Raw genomic sequence first — 21070 nt, 5'->3', positions numbered from 1 at the left:
TCTCTGTCTGGCTGTCTAATTTTTTTCTTTCTAGACTTATTTTTCTTCATCCACCCCCTTTCTACACCTCTAAAGAACGTGCATTTGCCAATCATATCTGTAGTGAGGCCTATAAATGTCCTTTTCTCAAAGTTGAGGTGTAGGCCTATACATAGATAATACGTTTGCGATTAAAAAAATAGTTACAGGCATAGTTTGTATTTAAATTATGAATAAGACTTTGGGGTAAAAAAAAATAATGATTTCATATTTTTGTGCATATCAGCAGCATGATTATTATACTTTGTATGTTGGTATGCCATTACTTCTATTTTTCGAACGTTAAGACTGTATCATTGCGCGAGTGAACCCATTTTCTTGCTGGACGGACAGAAACTATGCATGCATCGCGGTCCTTGCATGCTAAGCATACCGTAATTTTTATTCGCTTACTTTCCTTATTTCAAGGTCGATTTTCTTCGTTCGAAATTGAAAATGGACTAGTATTGGATGTCTGAATGTAATATGCCTTTGAAAACGTGATTAATATCGAATACAATAATTTCATTCCGAAGATCCTTCTACAGGCAGACAAGTCTTACGTAATAGCACAGCTGTTGTTTATCATTTCGTCCTTGGCTCAACGCTCATTTAGCTGGCCCGTGGTGGTGAAATCGAGACAAGGGGATTACCTGGCCAAGATGGGTTTATCGGGGTTGGAAAAGTTGTTTGAGATATTCCAAACACAAATCGGGGTATGAAACCGCAGTTTGCAGTCCGAAGTGAGGTCGAGAATCAAACGGGAAATTTTCGTAATGAAAAGAGTTTGAGTAGGATTCCTGCTACTAAAAGCTGTGCAAAAAGCTTCTGTTTCGGTGACTAAATTCAGTCCATTATTAAAGTTTTCTGAATAATGTGTCCATGAGTTACGAACCCATTGTTCACGTACATGCCCCAAGAAAATGTGCATAAATTTATGACAGGGTTAATTTGATAGTTTCAACTTGTCATTGACTTTGTTCTTAAATGAAAGCTTCATAAGCACTTTCAGGTAGCCTTGTCGTAAGTGACCATTCTATCACTTTTGCCAACAGCAGCCACTCCCATAACTTTTAAGTTGTTTTCATCTTTCTGTTATCCTAAGAGATTAAAACAGGAGCAACATGTGCTAACTTAAAGCTTGTGTATAGTTTTGGTAAATCCACCAAAATACACCTATCACTATTCCAATTCATTGCTAGCTAATATGAATGGATATGCCCTATAACAGTTATGATGTGGAGGATATGAAATGAAAATGTGTTTTACAGGATAAATTTTGCGATTTTACATGGAAATTTAACTTGATCGGGTCACCCGATCAAATTAAAATATCTGTGTGTTTTTGTCTTTCAATTAAATCCTATTCCAAATCCTGGAATGGGCTGAAACTTTCAAGATATGTTCTTTGTCTATAACTTTTGGATATCTAATCACTAAATTTATAAGATAAGTGCTTGAATGCCCATTTTTTTTTAATTTAAAACAAGCATCGCCGAGAGAGGGCGCTATATATCCAAGATTTGAATATTTGAAATTTTCTCAGAGAAGTGCAGTTGGAAAAATATCTAACGGTCTCTACGCTTCAGTAAGACTGTCATATTAGATGATATTCGATTATCAATCACATTATTGACCCTTTACCAAAGCTATACACAGGCTTTAATAAGTTTTGAAAGGGCTTTTATTTTCTCTGGTGAATGATATTAAACACAACAGCTTCTTTATTATCATGGTCCACTTTCAGATGCTAACTCCGGAAAAGGTTGTACCATCACCAAAGAAAGATGCTAACATATATCCTGCTTATATACATCATGCTTATAAATAGAAGTGATTTTGATTTGGATTGATGCAGAAGATTCTACAGGACTCATTTAGTCATGATACGTATTCTTTTATTTGATCCGACCATCGCTGAATAAAAAGAGACCCCAATGTGATGTCTGACAATAGTTGCAATGCCACCTTGCCACCGCTCATTGTTAATATCTAATGGCAATATGTGATATTTTCACCTAATGGCGTTTATAGAGTTATGCTATTCCGGTTGTTGGATTAATGAATTATTCCTCCTCTCGTAGAGTGACCTTTGTCCAGTTGAAGGTGTTAGCGCACATTAGAACAGGAGTGCTTATCTGGTATCAAACGTTTATCAGTTTTTACTTCTGTCCCCAATAAGTGATCCATTAAGTAATTCTGGCCTGGCTGTCCTGACATTGCCACCCTCGGCAGTTGTCACGAAGGCATCACTGCGAGGAACCAATCTTTGAGTCGGCAGTCTCAGCTTTCATCTTGGAGAAATGCAGAATGCACAAGCACCAGCTATGCTCAGTTTAGCGGATTCAGGAACTCATGAAGACATCGCTGCAAAGAACTAACATATCTTTCAGATTGAGTCTCTGGCTGTTTCCTAGAGAAATGATGAATGCACATGCTATTTAGAGAAATCAACAGTGCAAGTGCTTGCTAAGTGAGAGGATTCCTGAATATCTTTGGTCCTAACTGCATTCCTTGATGAACCCTTCTCTGTGAACCGTTGACTTCTGAATCCTGTAACTCCTGTTTCAATACCCGGTACCAGAAGACCCATAGTAGAAATCTGGTTGATTGTATTTCTGCATTGATGATCGTGTTCACAGTTCTCCCATCATACCTTTGGCGAAATTCCTGGAATTTGATGTTTGTAGGAGGAAAGTATTGATGCAGCACAAACACTGTGTCGTGTCTGTGGATGTTCATGAGACACATCAGATGTGGAATATAGATATAAGCTATCCTGAAAATTTGTGTAATGTAGTACTTGCAAATGTGCAGTTTGTCAGGTGTTGATTTTTAAGCTGTGGTACATGTAGGTGAAAACCTTCCTTCCATCTAGAACATTGAACGCACAGAGGCCGAATCGAGGCACATCTCATTGTAAAGAGAAAACTGTCAACTTTCAGTTTTGAATGGAATTGTATATGAACCTTGACAAACAAAAGCTCATTATTTGCTATATCAAATTTGGGAAACATTAATTAGTCGCTGCGGTTCTTTTTTGCTAGTAGCAGGTGTTATGGATATGGAATGCCTTGCATTCTTGTCATATAAACTCAGACAAACGTTTAACGGCTTAATTTGCTGATTGATGATGATGATTTTCATCCTTCGCTAGTGAAGACTGACCACAACTTCAAAAATTTGCTGATTAACATCACATAGAAAGAAGTGTTTAGCTCGAGGGCTTTATGTGAAGAAAAATGGAAGAAGAGAGAGATGGAGAGAGAGTTGTGATGGCTGAAAATGAGGATGAGATTGAATCCACTTTCATAGAGACAAATTTAGATGCTCCAGGAAGAAGACGTTCTTCGGGTGGCCGGAATAACAACAAGATTAGAAAATTGTAAGTATATTCATATTCCACAGTCAGAACTGATCAACATGATCAACACTCTGAAAAGTGCCTTGGAAAAAAAAAATCCTATTTATCAAAGCACCATGTCTGAAATTGTATACCAGAGGTCACTTTCCTCGAGGGAAAGTGTTTGCCAACTAGTGAAATTGGTGTTACAATCATTGTTGGTGTCAATCTTTTGTGAATATTGCCATTATTTTGTCATATTGTGTCATGGTTAGACTGGCTTTTATATTAGTTGATTAGGAGCCATAAGACACAAGATGAGATGAATAAATAAATTAATAGTTAGGTAAATAAAGTCATTTTTTCTTTTTTTTTCTTCTTTCATTATTTCATTCTCTCTTTTTTTTCTTTTATTCATTCATTTATCAATGAATGAAGGAATCAAATATTGATTAATTGATGTATAAAGAGTATTTTCATGAGCAAGAAAATATAGAAAAGGAAAAGAAACAGGATGAAATATGCTAATTCTTGATATTACTGTATGTCAGAGTTATCATAAAGTTTAAGATATTTGTATTAATTTGGTCAAAATATCTTCTTACGCGCTTGCATATTATTTTTTGTTGAGAAATGTTGCCCCATATTCCATGTCTCACCCCCTCAAAATTTCTGATTAGTGATGGTATTTGTGTTGTGTCAATGTTTTGGTGTTGGTACCAAGTCCAACTATCATTATATAGCATTTGAAATGATATCACACAGTATCACCTAATATGGAAAAGAACTAAGAGATACATTTTAAATTCCAAACCAAGGAAAGCAATTTTTTAATAAGTAAACTGGATGTACACGACACCAACTTGCACAATATCTTAGTTTGCTCATTTAACAGAGGATACTCAAATAGTACTTATACAAACTAGTATTTTCATTATTTTAATAGAAAATGGATATTGATAGCAGGAGATCTAGTTACAAGAAGACAATCCATTTTGTACATCTACAAAAGAAGGAAAAAATATGAAGCACCTAACGGAAATACATGTGTTAAAAGATACCTATTTCATTATTGCATTGTATTTAGCTGCAAGGCAAATTAATTGAATATATTGTGAAGATTTGTATGGTTTAATAACAGGTATATTGAAGCCTGTCTTTTGCTTGGTAAAGGGTCAATAGAGTGAATTATATTCGCGTATCATCTCATGTTCTAATCTGAAAAACTTGCAGCAGCCGTCTGATCTTTTTTCAACCGCCAATTCTCTGTGAACATTTAGATATTCAAATTAAACATAATGAGAGCACTCTGTCAGCAGTAGTTTTATTTCTCTTTAAAAGGCATCTTTGAACAAAAATTTCATCTCACAAATTTAGGGATTTGATATTAAGAAGCCACAGACAAAGATTAGATCCTGAAATTTCCAGCCCAGTCCTTGCTTTGGAATAGGTTTGATATCATATGAAAACACCATGCATATATTTTATTTCGATTGTGCACCCGATCGAAATAAAAATTTTCATGTAAATTTGCAAAAATGTATCTATACTATAAAAACAATTTATTTTAATATCATATCCATCACATTGTGTTTTAGGGCATACACATTCATGTAATCTACCAAAGCATTGGAATTTTGATATCCGTAATGTTGGGGATACTTACTAAAGCTATTATTTATTTGGCATTTCAAACAACAAACAGAACCATAGAATGATGACATTTCAAAGTATTACAGAATTTTTAAGGACTCCCCTGCTGCCGTACTGGAGTTGCCATGAAGAAAAAAGAAATTCCATACCCCGCAAGGCAGCGAGGGATGTTCTTACATACATATACATATTATATAAAAACATATAGTTCAATAGAAAAAAAAACATTCATTAACATGAGCACTATCATTTTCAAATGTAGATGTTGCGTAAGCTTTACCGGTAGAGTATTCAGATTCTAAGAACAAAAGGCATTGTATAGACCAGGTGACTAGAATAGTACATCAGGGATAAAGTGTAGAAATCTGTTTTATTGTCTGCCTTTGGCACATTTGACTATTGTTTAGGCTACTGTTAAATACCAGCGATTATGAAGGCTCTATTTATTACTCTTCAGCTTGGATGTGATAAAAATGAATATTTTGAAAGGAATACATGAATAATCATCAAATCACATATGCCTATATGTCAGTGAATTTGAAAGCCACCTTCATGGTTCATCTCAAATGACCTTTTTCTACTTGTGCGCAGTTTACAATTGTGAATAGGCTTATTCAATCTAATTCAAATTCTATATTATACAAAATGAAGACAGGATTCAATAATTATATCTGTGTTTAATTTTCAAAATGTATTTAAGAACCTTAATTATTTAAAATGGAACGAACGATGAGCTTCCATCAGTCAATGAAGATGATTAATGAAGTTCATTTACCCTTTCCTAATCCAGTATTCTGGTTATTAATTAACTTATTGTACTTTACAATCTTCGGCAAACAAAGCATGAAGTGTAGTGTTTATGGCTATGTGAATCGCAAGACAAATATCAATGTCCATGTTTTTGTGTCAAACCTTTTCCTAATATTGTTCAGAAAGGAGATAAACCAGAAGTATCATTTTATTAAAGCTGGATATTGCCATTTGTTTATCAGTTCTTGTTTAATTTTCAACCGACTGTTGTTATTAATAGAAAGATGAAACAACACTTTATATTTATTCTATATGGTAATCATAGACTTTGCAATAAAAGTGTGTCAAACTTTTGATGAAGTTCAAGGATCTATTAGAATTGTATTTCATTGCATGAGCTGGTAGGGAAATCATTTCTCTTTACAAAAATCATGGAGAATGTATCCTATTAAGTATTCTCACTTGAGTATAAGGGTTCATATTTTTAGCTATATATGGTAAAACAAGAAAATTATTTTTTTTTTCAAAATAAGCTAATCCAATGACATTTTTCTTTCTTTATGAATTCATTGTATTGTGTTTTTTTTTTTTGGGGGGGGGGGCATATTGATTTTCTGATATAGGCCTAAACTCATTATTTTACCCAAATGTTTGCTAAAACTGAGCTTGTACTAGATTATTTAAAAAACTAGGAATGCTGAAGATATTTATTTATATAAGAATCTTTCACCTTTGCTTTGATTTTATTAGCTGGTAATTGTTTAATTAGCAGCCGTGTAATTATCTTGCATGCAAAACGAACACTGCTTTCTACACCATAACTATAGATGACAGTTTTCTTTGTTATGTAAATTTATTGATTTGGTATCCAGTGACATCTACCTGTGCAACTTTATTTACTGTTAGTCTTATTTTGCAGACACTTTTCTTTTTAGAGTAGATTGTTATAATGATTATAGAGAGGATCAGTGTGCTAGAAGAAGCGTGTGATTCCATATAAAAACATATTACATCTAGTCTGAAGCATAATGATGGCTTTTCATGTAATTAGAAAAAATGATGTGTTTTCTGCATTTAAGTGTGGAATGAGGTCTGGAATCCACAGACTATTTTCTCCCAGGGTGTATGGGGGTTATGCAACAATGAAAGTGAATGAGAGCGGGGAATTGGTACCACCAGGTTGCATTCATCCTTTCTTATGTACACCGGACCTCAACAGTTAACCACTAATAGTATTCCTTCTCAATAGGAACATGTTGTACAGCCATAAATGCATAATTGCCTATCAATAACGCTACTTTATGTGGGGAATCCTGGAGATTTTACCACTCAACCGAATTATGAACCGGCTGGGCTTCATTGTCAGAAAAAGTGCTTTGTCATGGAGTTGTGGATTTGAACATGTTTTATTCGTGTGTAGTCAGCCTGAGTACGCTCTTGACAGTTAAGCAAACAATGCGGACTGTCCATAAAAATGACTTAATGCCAAAAAGATTAAGCTACAGCACAGTTTGTATGGGGTATGGTATATGATATCACCTGGGAATCGGTATCACTGCAGCGGACTCTTATGCAAGATGTCCTGCGTTTGTTGACGTTGGCGAAATGCGTTGGCTTTTGTATGAATTCTGTAATCGACTGTTTGTACGATGGGGAAAGAAGTGATTAAGCTGTGATGAAGCACATGCTCGAGCATACCTTTGTAGATCCTGTAATTATTGCAGAGGACGCAAGCGGAAGACAAGAGTCCAGGTTAGTCGTCTGTAGATACTTTATACAAGGATAACAGAATCAGCATTAATGATGCCACTTTTCTCCAGAAAATTCTGTAGGCCTACTGTGATAAAAAAATGTTTTATACATTTTTAATTCACAGTAGATCTACTCACTGTCAAAATTATCACACAATTGGTCAGGTCCAATGTCAAATATGTGGCAGTATCATTTTATTTTCTTTGTGTGCACTATATGCATGCATGAGCTGCAACCGTCATAGCAACTGAGTAGACCGAGTTTATACCTTGGAGTTAATCTTGTTTAGTGTCGGAATTTGCTGTTTTTTCTATTTTTGCTTTTCATTCTTTACACTGAAGAAAAAATGGGATTTGTTTGCAAGTCTGCTCTGCAGTTTTCTTCTTATGCCAGTTTAATAGGATGAGTTATCTGAACAAATACCTGTTTTATAAAGGATGGCTTCTAGACTGGAATTCCCTCACCGGCTTTGCACAGGCTATTATGTATAATTGTGTACAAGCTAAAATGAAAGATAAAATTTCCTGATTGATGCTGGTAATTGGTGATTGTATAGCAATTAGCGTGACTTGAATCGGGAAAATAATAAATGATGCAAGATGATTATTTTATGACATGCCTAGTAAATTAAATTGCAAATTGTACTTTTGTAAAATGCTATAAAGGATCACATTCCCATTTGAGGCAATATAACCTACAATCAAGCACCTTTCACAGTGGGTGTTTTTTTCAGATTCCCTGTCGTTTGTCTGTGATGAAATGTTAAGATTTGTGATGAAAAGATGCTTGCAGGAAAGAAGTAAAAAAACATTGGATAAAATTGTAACCAGCACGTGGGTGATTATGTGTCCAACCAATTTCGGGCAGTATTTGACCCAATGCGGGAAGCATTATTGTCCAATAAGGTTAAAAAATTAGGAGCAATTACTTTAGAATGGGCAAAAATTTTCATCACACTGGATATAAATAAGAATGCCCAAAAGAAATGCCCAATGTTCATTGGACAAATAAATACCCTCATGGAGCATTTTTACCCAATATATTTTTTAGAGTGCTCTGCTAAGATTCACCAAGACCATCTTGATCTTGATGACCATCTTTCCATTGAAAATGAGTGTTAGTAATCCAATCAGACTGGTATCTTGGGGATGAGAGGGATTCTTGTGTTGACCTGAGAGATATCCTTTATTCAAACACATCCCCTAGCCAAACCAACAAGCTCACTAATGTCTACCAACATTCAAACCTGTTTGGGTATGGTTTCCATAATAGAAGTTACATTTCCAGTGTTGACAATTGACACCATCAATACAACATAAGGCCTCCATCCCAGAAGCAGTGATTAGCGAGAAATGATGTTTGATATCAGTAGCGTAACAAGCAAACAAATTTTTTTGGGGGTTGCCAAATATGGCGTATCGGGCAAAATTCATAGAAAGTTGCATGTGAGTGAAGTGAGTGAATAAAAAAATTGACATTTTTTTATGACAGAAATCAAATTATATGATAGATTTTGACATAATAAATGTTAAGATAATACATGTGCATGTAATATATTTCACCCTTTTTTCTTTCCTTTTCTCTTTATTTTACTTGGTCGCAAAATATTTTTTATGGGGGGGGGGCAGGATTTCAACTTCTCTATCAAGCACATCTGTTGAGGTGTGATGAAGTGTTGTTTCACTTTATTCACTATCACAATTTATTTTAATCAACCCCAAATTGGTTAAAATAAGAACTGACCAACTGTTGGGTTAAAAAAAATCCAAATTCATTTGGCATGCAACTTTGTTTTACTTTTAACAGTTGGTGGGTTTATATTTGAACCAACTTTAGAGGTGTATCAAACAAAATATTAGTGTTGGTAATACATGTAGGACGTTGCATTTAGTTGGGCTCTATGCATGGTTTCAGAATCTGAAGTCATTACAAATTATTATCTTATAATTGCTCAAAAGAGAGTTATATCCTTCTGTTTGTCAACTCTCTCGCTATGGATATTTGCGTAAGCCAGACTCCTTCCCAGTGTAAATGAATCCTATTTGCTCTGTCTACACGCCACACCACTCTGGGCAGTCCCCTAGCAGCAGTCCCCGCCCATTTACACCAGGTGCGTACGCAGTGATATTTGATCGTGTAAAGAAGGCAGGGAAATGTGCATTCAATCATCGTTATTTATAGCCAAGTGATGGAGGGTACTGAATGGATTAATTGTCCATGTGTGTACATGACCATGATCCAGACAGTAAAAGGCCAGTCTTACATTGTGTTTGTGAGCTCATGGAAAACGTATAGGGGATAGGAAATAATTAGAAAACTGGCTGCATCTCCATTGGTTCTAGTTCTACCATAATAGGTCATTATTGTGATTAAATTGAATGCATGCACTTGTTGGCTCACTTGGCTGTCTGTTACGCATAATTGTATTTCACTCAACATGAAAACAGCTTTTTATGTTGCTTGTCCAACATTTTACATGTACCTCAAGTCATGCAATGCACTGATGTAGTTGATATTCTGACTACAGAAATCCAATTATGCGAGACAGATTTATGAACTAGTTTATATCAAAGGAATGTGCTTTTTATTCCTAGGAGGCCAGCAACACCTTGATAAACTGACTACATTTGTAAAGAGTCACCTATTTCATATTGTGTAGGATAATCCTGGTAGCTTTCTTCAAGGAAACTCTTTGAATGATGGTTCCGGTGCTCACAATGTCAGGAGTTGTGTTAGAAGTAGATATATTGCATGTTTGGAGCTAGAGCCTACACTCATATGTCTGTGTCTTTCATACAGGTGGATTTATCATATGATTCATTGATAACTTGTATTAAGATTGATGGAACAATCTTGGCGATCCTGATAATACTGTTTAGTTTATCTCCTTGCCATCTGAACCCCTTGACTGCTGGATACTGTAATTCCCATATAGGTTTGTACCGGGACCACCTGGCTCTAGTTGGCAGTGGGGTCAAGTTCTTCACAAAGGGACTGGTACTTTGATTTGCAGCTGATGCTACCATTCCTCAAGTGCGACAGCATCACCTTTCTGCACCAAGTAATCCGCCGGAATCTGAGAGAGAAGCACAACGTCTTTGACAAAAAAGCTATTATTGAATCAATGAATTGAGGACGCAAATCCCACAAACTTGGGCAGGACTTGATCTGTGTTGCACAACTTTGGATTCAAAATGCCCCCATTTTTTTCCACCCTCTGATTTTGTTTTCGAAGGCTTGGATGAAGAATCATTGCATTCTGGGAAAATACTTTGCCAATTGTCATTCTAGCGAGAACCTTCCTGTATGCCATTGGAGATACAATTTTGTTTAGATGTTTATTGATTTTTTTGAGAGAGTGATTTATGAGGATGGTTCAAGATGGCTTCTTTAAGTGATCGGTTGCTTGATTTGGAACCGCATGTGGACAATGAAATATTGTGTACATCTCTCAAGACGTCGGCGTAGACACGTAAAACATTTAGTTCATTCATGGAGGTGAAGTAATGTACATGTATATATGTCAATGTCCTAGAGCAGTTTGTTTAAATAATGTTATGCACTGGCAAATGATGATTGTTCAATGTGTAGGGTATTTTCTTTGGCTACAATTTAAAATAAAACATCCTTTTACTTCAGGAAAAACTTAAAGCTTTATTTCTTTTGAGGCTTTGAACTATTTAAGATTTAAACATCCCTTCACAACTGGGAAGTTTGCGTCTGTGTATTTTTTTTAAATATTTTTTTTATATTTTTATTTTGATATAAGATAACACACTTTTACTTGAGGGAAAATTAAAGGGGCACTCCGGGCTGAAATAATTGTATCATAATAAATAGAGTTAAATTCACTGAGCAAAATGCTGAAAAAATCATCAAAATCCGATAACAAATAAAAAAGGTTATTCATTTTAATTTGTAGCAATATTTTGTTAAAATGATATTCATAAGTTGGGCCGATGATGTCATGTCCCACTTTCCTATATGCTGTTATTGCATGAAATCCTGATTATTTAATATTTTTATATTGTGTACGTAATATGTTTCTCTAAGATTAAAATTAGTTGCAGCAACGAATATCTAATGCATTAAATCAGTTGTCAATCTAATATTTTTAATTCTTGGTGGACAAAATTCGAATTATAAAAGATCAAGTGGGATATGACATCAAAAATGTGAAATTTATGCATTTTTTATTGAAAACATAAGGGCAGCTGCTCTTATGACATCTAAAATCGAAAACTTTGAAAAATTTGAATAACTTTATTGGATTTTCCATGAACCTTAACCAATATTTTTTTCTGGTATATTTACAACAAACTTTTCATCAGGGTGAAGTTCCCCTTTAAGTCTATGATTACTTTCATGGAGGGCATTAATGAATGAATGAGGTACCTTTTGAACTTTTGAATTCTGAAAGGTTTAATACAAGTGTGGGTAATTAAAGGGATACTCCAGGCTGAAGATATTTATATCTGAATAATAGAGGAGAATTCACAGCAAAATGCTGCAAATTTCATCAAAATTGGACAACAAATAACAAAGTTATTGAATTCTAAAATTTGCATTATACCGGTCAAAACAGTTCTAGGCATGTCTTCATGAATATTCATTAGGTGGGCTGATGTCACATTCCACTTTCCTTTTTCTTGTGTTTTTACATGAAATCATAGTTTCATTTTTTGTTTCATAAATGTGTAAATGATGTGTCTCCATTATGAGGAAATATGTTGCAGCAAGAAATAAGTAATGCTCTTAATCAGTTGTCAATTCAATGGTTTTAGTTCTTGGGAGAAAATTTTTGAATAAACCTAATTTCATGTAATAAAATACAAAAGAACAAGTGGGGAATATGACATCATCACCACACCTGATGAATATTCATGAAGACATACCTAGAACTGTTTCACTGAAAGAATGCAAATCTTAAGAATTCATTAACTTTATTTGTTATCCAATTTTGATCAAATTATCAGCATTTTTCTCTGTGAATTTTACTTTTTCATTGAGATACAAATATCTTCAGCCCGGAGCATCCCCGTTATCTAATGCTCAAGCAAAATGATGTGTATTATAAGATGTTTTATAAAGATAGGGATTTGGATTCTTGTTATTTTGTAAACCATCCTCCTTGCAATAGAACTATTCAATGTACCTGTCATTGGCTAATTTACCCGTTTAATAGCTGAAGATAAATGGCCCGTCATGTGATGTATGTATATCAACCAATAAGAATCCATATCACCATTCTATAATTCAGGCCTACTTGTAAACAGCATGTAAGAAAAATAAGTCATTTAACCATTTATTATATTTGTGTTTTTTTCCCTCAAATTTCAGATCCAAGTCTTTTGGTAATTCCGTATCCAAGGCTTTCAATGAAGCGGTCTCAAAATTGGAGGTGAGAGATCTTCTTTTTTTGTCCCCCCCCCCTCCTACACTAAAGTGTGCACTGTAAAAACTGGTGTTAAAACTGACACCAATTGGTGTTAATAGAGGACCACACCCTAAGGTGTTAAAATAACACCCTAAAGATTGAACATAACACCAAAGAGTGTAAATGTAACAACCATAGGTGTTGTTATAACACCACCAGGTGTAAAACTAACACCACCAATTTAACACCAGTGTAAAATAACTGGTGTGGTCCTCTATGTACACCGGTTAACACCACAGTTTTTGCTGTGTGGAAATTCCCAATTGAACAGCATCCGGTTAACCATGGCCAAGTTTTGTTTGTAGAAAAAATATCAACTGAAAAGATCATTTATTTGGTTGAATGCATAATGCAAATATTTGGTTTTATGACAGTGCAAATCATACAGTTTTCTTTTTTTGTTTTGTTAATGTTGCATGATGTCACGATATCATGTGGTATAGATGTATTTTGATCTGGTCATGGTTTCAGGTGAATATTTCATTGAGATATTTGTGGTTTCGTTCATTATCCATGTATTTCCAATTCCGTTGATACAATGGGAAGATGACGATTTGTTTGTACAATATCTGTCCAATTACGTCTTAAAAAGTAGTCTTCTCATTGGATCAATCTCTTTCCTACATCCGCTTTCCTGAGTCTATTAGTAGCTGTGATACCATTCATCTTTGTCATCAGGAAGTGCTGTCAAGATACAAATTTACTTCAAGCACTAGTAAAAATTTCATCCTTTAAAAATGATATCACTCAGTAGTCCATTCGGGTGTGTACAGTGTTGATTTTCCAATTTAAACAGCAACGTGAATCATGATTAAAAAAACCCAATTACAAAACACAGAACAATTTTTTCTACAAATTTTGTTTGGTCTATTATTTCCGGGGGGGGGGGGGCACTTACATTGAGGAGTGGACACCATGCGCGACCAAAAAAATACGTAAAAAGGATGTCTTTTTCAAGATAGGACATGTTACGTACGTAACGTGATAAAGGTGTCAAAACACAAAAATAATGAAAAAGGGTAGGTGTTTGGGTCAGATTTGCGGGGATGATGAAACAAAATTAAAATGTTTTATAAAGGATGACCATTTTGCCCCAACACTGCGTGTTTAGAGTCCGATTTGCACGAGCTGTGGAAGATGAGGCGGTACTAAACCAAATGATGTGTAAAGGTAAAACCAACGGACCCGTGACATAACAATGAAATATCGCTGTACTTGTTTAGGGGTTCATTTCAGGGAATACTTGCCAAAACTATCGTTTTGTTTTCAATACTTGTTAAGGGTAGGGTTACACACGCCAATACTTGTTGAGGGGTGCATTTTCAGAATATGGAAGATACGTGTTTATGGTGCTTTTCGAGACCCCATGGTCACGCATGGTATCCACTCGTCAATGGAAGTGCCCCATCCGGGTCTAAACTGGTCCCTGGTTTGCAATGTCAACATTCATGCTACTGCCTATTGTCACATCCAGTAAACATGGTAAAAATATCACTGATTGCAAATGTTCAGTCTATGATCATTTCGGTTTGTGGTTCAAACATACATGCTGATAAAAATATGGCAGTAATTGTACTGTGGTTTCAAACCGAGGAAAACCGTTTGTTGGTGAATTATGCTACACAAGAATAATATCATTTATGTGGTTGTGGTTAGAAAATATTGATTTTATGTATTGTTTGTAAAGGGATAAATAGAGCAGAAGGGGAAGAGGGGGGGGTTAACACCTGCTTGCAAAAATAGAAGAAGAAGTATTGGATATGACTGATGTAATGAACTAGTGTTGCCACAGAGAAATGTTGCCCCCAAAATATGCTATTAACCATGATCAGGGGCCCATCTTACACAGAGTTGGGATTAATCTGATCAATCGCAACTATGGTAGGCCAGCCACATCAGCATCTAAGGGTGTGTTTATGCTTCCATTGCGAGGACAGAATCAGCGATTTCAAACGACGATTCAAAATGCCGATCGTAAACGTGGTTCTGGGAGTGCTGTTTATGCTTCACTTTTCAGAGCAAATCATGATCTCCAGCTGGCTTCGCATCGTAAAGCGAGGTCAAATTAGGCGCGCCTTTTTTCGAAAGTTTTTTTTCCTGATTGTTGTTATTACGTAGAGATAACAGGGAGCAATACGACTGTATTTGCCCGCGGATTTTCATTTCACCGGAAGCATGTACCAAATGACGTCATTTAAACACGTTTACGATCGTGGTTCTGTTTATGCTTCCCCAGAAAGCCTGATTCTGGTCAAACGACGTTTACAAACGCACCTTTTTGTGAATTTACGATCGGCGTTTTGAAACAGCGTTTAAATGAAAGTAAGCATGGACGCAACCGTGTTTTGGACTATTCACGTTTGGAAACACTAATTCTGGCCTGAAAAGTGGAAGCATTAACACGGCCTAAAATACATGTTCAAAATATTTTCTAGAAATGATGTGTATTCATACATTCAGGGCCCCATCTTACAAAGAGTTACGATTGATCCGACCAATCTCGAGTATATGGAAATCCATCAATGTCATACTATTTTCTTTTGGAGATTTGCTCAATGCCTTCTGGAAACAAAGAGAAGCATACTGAATTGTCAAGAAAACAGTGAATGTATGAATATATGTCATTTCTATAATTTTTTTGCAAGAAAAATGCAAAATTCAAACCTACTAATTGATTACTAACTTCAACCATGGATTTGACACTATACCCTACCCTAATCCTGTAACCCTAACATAGAACCCTATTGCAAAGCCTAACCCCATATCAGGGAAGTGTTATAGATATCTTATGCTATGGTCACAATACCTATCGTACAAAGGTGTTTGTGACTATATAGAATTAGGTGAAATAGAAGTAGAGCCTTGAGCAATTGTTGTGTCACCAGTCGACTCTTCTTAGGCCATTGACTGGTTTGTGTATGACGCTCTTAGCACCATAGTTTGTACAGTGTTAAGGTAGTTCAGACTTCAGGGAAAGATTGATATTTTTGCTTTTTGCAGTATATTCTTTTATCTAACGGTCTAATTCAAAGTTGAATATTAAAACAGTAATCCAATATAGCATTAATAGTTACTAAATCTTTGCCAAACAATATCGTCGATAGATGATCATTAGCACTCAAATTCATTATCCAATAAAGAAATCATAGCTGTGCTAATTTTGATGAATGGATTAGCAAAAATGTTGATAATTCTTCAATCTAGTCAAATAATCAATTGTGGAAACCCACATCACCAGAATCTAGGCCTACATTCTTCTTGAGTGTTACTTAGGCCGTTATAAGTTTAGTGTTGAATAACGTGAGCTGGGACAGGCTATTTGCGGTCCAGGCAGCATTCCAAAAGTTTGAACAAACCTTTCCGTGATGGTGTCGTTATCAAAGTGTGTTTGTTTTTCCCTATTTGGTTTTTGTGTTTGCTTTTTAATTGACCTTCAGTTTTGCAAGGGTGTAGTCATGCTGGTGAGAGATTGACTGGCATACACAATTCAAATTCAAACTAGAACCTCGAGCCATTGAAAATTATTTTACGTGTCATTTTACGTGATATACATGTCTATGAATATGTTCAAGTGGTATAGTTTCGTTTAATCTTGACAGATAATGGTGAATAAAGAGCACTGCCCCCCCCTCGAAAAAAATATGAATAAAATTATAATATAAAAATGAAAAAATAAAGGTATATACATGTAATTGGCATACCGGGGAGCATTCAGGAAATTAATAATCGGGCCCCGTAACCCTTTCCTTAAAAAAATGCAGCAAAAAAAAATCAGATTAAATTCAAACCATAACAGATGGTGTAGATGGTGTAGGAAAAGCTTATTATGCAGGGGCATATCAGAAAATTAAAAGTGCCCTGCCCCCCCCCCCTAAAAAAAATGGTAGTGTACTCATGAACTCTAAAAAAAAATTCACTCATAGACCTCCCTCTGCCTAGTAAAAAAAAGAAATAAAGAAATGAAAACTAGATGTTACCTTTTGTTTTCCCCATTGATATTATCTATCCATTATATATAGCCCTATGATCTATCGATCGAACAAAGCTATTGTCAGAAAAACAATTACTGCATCTTTTTTTTATGTTATACCTCTGTGTGATTGGTCGTTGAAATGGGACAATATTAATTCAGCCAATCAGCGTGAAGAGCGATGTAATGTTAGGTACCTTGTGAAAAGTCAGAGCCACATTTGTATCAAAAGTATCAATTTTCACCCTTCATAAGAAAAGACGCATAGAGCCTTTATGGCACTGAGGATGCCATGTTAAAAGAGACTTTGACAAGGTACTTTATTTGAAATGATTAATGCATATGCTTAGGTTTTACCATGGACCTATTACAAACTTGCCCCCTACCAGCTCAAACTTTGAATGGTAGCTCATTTTTTATCCCAAGAGCTGGAAACTGAGTGCGCATGTTGGTGGTGGAAAAATCTTCATATATGATAAACAGTGTGTACATACATTTAACAAATTTTATTAATTCGTTTATGTTTGTCATGTGATTTGGAACTGGGTTCTTGATTAAATGATGTGTTACTTAATTTTTTTCTCATGGGGACAGGGGTTTAGAAAACTTGCAAGCTCCTAGCTCAAACATCAGACTCAGCCACATTGAGGGCCTATACACTGTAAAAAGGCTGTTTAAACTTTTTAAACATGTAACCATACAAACTTTTTGAACAGCTGTTTCAACTTTTAAAAAAGGGTTGTTTAAAAAATTTTAACAATTATATAAAAGTTTAAACAATTTGTTGTTTAATAGAGTGACAGGCTTAAACAACGTGTTATTTTTTTCTTTAGAAAATGAATAATGCTTGTACAGGTTGCTGGTGGAAAAAAGTGAATTAGGATTATGTGCACACGGAGGCTGAATATTTTTCAAATGAATTTATCTTCTCCTTTCAGATGGGACATGACAGTCGCAACAAGCAATTCCACAAGTTGTTCCCCTGCGTACCAGATTCAGAGTCCGTCATCAACAGTAAGTTTTTAAAGGTCAAGTCCACCTCAGAAAAATGTTGATTTGAATCAATAGAGAAAAATCAGACAAGCACAATGTTGAACATTTCATCAAAATCTGATGTAAAATAAGAAAGTGATGACATTTCAAAGTTTCGCTTATTTTTAACAAAATAGTTATATGAACGAGCCAGTTACATCCAAATGAGAGAGTCCATGATGTCACTCACTATTTCTTTTGTTTTTTAGTGTTTGAATTATACAATATTTCAATTTTCACGAATTTGGTGATTAGGACCCCCTTGCCTGAAGGTTGTTAGACGAAATTTCGGACGAAATGGCATTAGTCTAAATGAAGGTAGACGTTTGGTGAGTGGACGAGTTGGCAGTAAACGAATTGGCAATTTAATGTTATAAAGAGTAGCTTCCAATCAAAATACAGTAAAATTTACTTCCAACTTTAAATCGTAAACATCAAAGTCTGAGTTTTGATACTCAATAAATCAAGCATGGTCGTTTCAACTTAAACGTCTACTGTCAGTGTCATGTAGCAAACAGCATTGTTTGAAAGTTTTAAAAGCTTTTTTTTTACTGTGCATGTTCCTTTCATTGTTTGTGGTGTATCACCATTGTGAATACCATCAAAACTGTTTTCTCTATTCATCGAGACCCAATTTCATTGTCATCCTACATTAACTCAAACGACACTATGATATGTATATTTTTATTGATACTTTCCACTGTCAAGGAAGAAGGGGACACCCCCTTCTATGGTATTTGGCCCTATGTGAACAAAAGCAACACATAAAATTGGTTATTAATGATGTTATATTTTTTTGGTTAAATAGCATCATCATTCCCTGGGAGGTGAAAAGGACCCCTGTAACTCTTTTGTTCCTCTCTTTGGTTGACAAAAAAAATTGTATTTCACCCCCTCTGTAACAGCTGGGGAGCAAAAGGGGGATTTCAAACTACATTATTGACGATATTCTTACATAATAAAAATACGGTTAGACTGTTTAAAAATTTGTTTACTACGGTTGTGCTGAAAGGTTAGTGAACCCCACCACAGCATGCACTCCTTCATACCGAGTGTTGAATGTAGACAACAACACTACAACGTTCGGCGAGTCTAGAAAAAAAAAACTTTATGGTATCACAGGCCTAATTCATTCCCCATAGACTCATCTGTTAAATTGGCACTTTAAAAAATTCATAAAAAATAAGGATGAAATTCGGGGGTCAAATGTTTACTACCAGTGGATAGGATATATATCTGGCAATCCATATCTGACCAGAAAAGGGTCCCTCGACCGGCTCATTTTAAAAATAAATTGGCGTGTTTGAAGACATCGTCGGGGGGAGCAGATTCATCACCTCAAACAGCAAAATAGCCCTAATCCTTCTGCCAGTCAAAATATAGTCCAAAATTGGTGATATTTCTTCCCAATTTGGGAAAAGGAAGTTCAGTAATTACCAAAAATAGAATCAGTGTTAGATGGACAATCATATGCATACACTTTGTCAATCAGCCATATCAAAATAAAAAAAATAGCAATGGGTTGGCTCGAATGAATATCTATGGCCTGCCACTAGTGATTAGGCCCGTGCAGCCTTATTGAAAGTAATATTTTATCACTCCATGCAGTTCACAATTAGAAATCTAAAACATGGCGTAACTTGAAAACTTTAGATGCGGTAATTTTCTGGTGGGGTTAGGAATATAGGAATTACCTGAATAAGGCATTTGAAGACAAGATATAAGTGCGTAGTTAGTTCGTCTGATTGATTAACTCAACACAAAATACATCGCAATGACCCAGCCAGGGTTCAGCTGCATGACTAGGGACCATAATATTCATACACCCCTCCACCCTCGTGATTTCATCAGTTTTATATTGCACTTATATAGTAAATTATCAGTCCATAATATCCGTCTTCCCGTTTCTTCGTCAAACCACCAAAACGCATCACTTGTGTACGCGGGAATTGCATGTGCACCTGTGCTGTATACACTTTACGTCATAGTTACTTTGCCAGGATTACCTCATCAAGTTTGCAAATAACCTGATATCAGAAGTACCAACAGGCAACATATATAAATTGCTACAAAAAAGCTTGAATTACATATCACACAGCTGTAGGCCTATAGGTGATAACAATAATATTTAGGGGAGATGATACCTCATTTCAATTCCCTCAGTAGACCCATATTGCCCTTGTATTGTCAAGACTCTGCAATATGGTACTACTTCAAGAAATATATGGTATCTCCCACAAAATCAATGAATATTATATTTAAATTTGTGTATTGGCAGTTGGCTGGCTGCTTGGTCAGTCAGTTGTAATCTTGCAGATCAAACTACTTCCTCAGTTTTTGCTCAATGCTTACAAATAACTTGGCACGCACATGGTTTTTATCGCAGAGACATGCAAGACCAATAGTGTCCAGTTCTAGGTTGTGTTGTAAAAGTATATTAAGGCGTGTTGTAGCAGTATATTATGGCATTTGTAGAAATATTATAGGGCAATTCTATAAAAATATGTACGTCTTACCCCGTATGTGTAGGACCTTCATGAAATTTTCTGGCTCTGATTATTTTGACAGTCTGTAGTGCTTCCAAAGGACCATGACCATTACAGTTTATGAAGTGAAGTAAGACTTGAGAAAAGTGGGGTCGGACATAACAAAAGGTTGCTCATTTTATGGAATTGCCCCATAACATTTTTAGATGTACATTAAAGCAAGAAATCAGAAAATCATTTCATATTTATCCACTCTGTGGGGCACCTCAAAGAATTAATGGTAGTAATGCCAAGAAAATCAGAAAAATATTCCAGATGTGTTTAACATCCACCCACAAGACCCCATATAAATAATAAAGCCATTATAATAGAATGGATAAGACACTAAATACAATTTGCAGTATTATTATTTATTCATATCATTATTATAAGAAATGTACGCAAATATTTGTCTTTCAGGGTTCAGTTGTGTACTTTTCACAGCAGTACAAAAAATTATATTTAAGCAACAAAAAACTGAATTATTCACTGGATTGTAAACTGCATTTCTATTTTGAAAAGGCAATTAGGTATTCATAACAATGGAGTTACGATGGTGCATTAAACAATTCTAGTATGGAAGTAATGTT

The 21070-nt window shown here is 35.3% G+C and overlaps 1 protein-coding gene across 4 annotated transcripts in view; it reads left to right on the top strand.

The window, feature by feature from the left end:
- The first annotated feature begins 2357 nt into the window (after positions 1–2357).
- LOC121415155 (uncharacterized membrane protein C20F10.07-like) overlaps positions 2358–21070 on the top strand; it is a 47663-nt gene continuing 28950 nt past the window's right edge. The window contains exons 1-3 of one of the 4 annotated variants that reach the window (XM_041608293.1): positions 2358–3403; positions 12857–12917; positions 17862–17937. In XM_041608293.1, the coding sequence (XP_041464227.1) occupies positions 3261–3403; positions 12857–12917; positions 17862–17937 (280 nt within the window). In that variant the 5' untranslated portion in view covers positions 2358–3260. Of the gene's footprint in view, positions 3404–6929; positions 7517–9902; positions 11015–12856; positions 12918–17861; positions 17938–21070 lie in introns of those variants that run through there. The other 3 variants (XM_041608290.1, XM_041608292.1, XM_041608291.1) reach the window with 3 other exon arrangements.

The sequence above is a fragment of the Lytechinus variegatus genome, chromosome 5 (assembly GCF_018143015.1).
Source record: "Lytechinus variegatus isolate NC3 chromosome 5, Lvar_3.0, whole genome shotgun sequence".
Taxonomy (NCBI): domain Eukaryota; kingdom Metazoa; phylum Echinodermata; class Echinoidea; order Temnopleuroida; family Toxopneustidae; genus Lytechinus; species Lytechinus variegatus.
The sequence above is the reverse complement of the archived record's forward strand: the minus strand, read 5'-3'. Positions and strand labels throughout refer to the sequence as shown.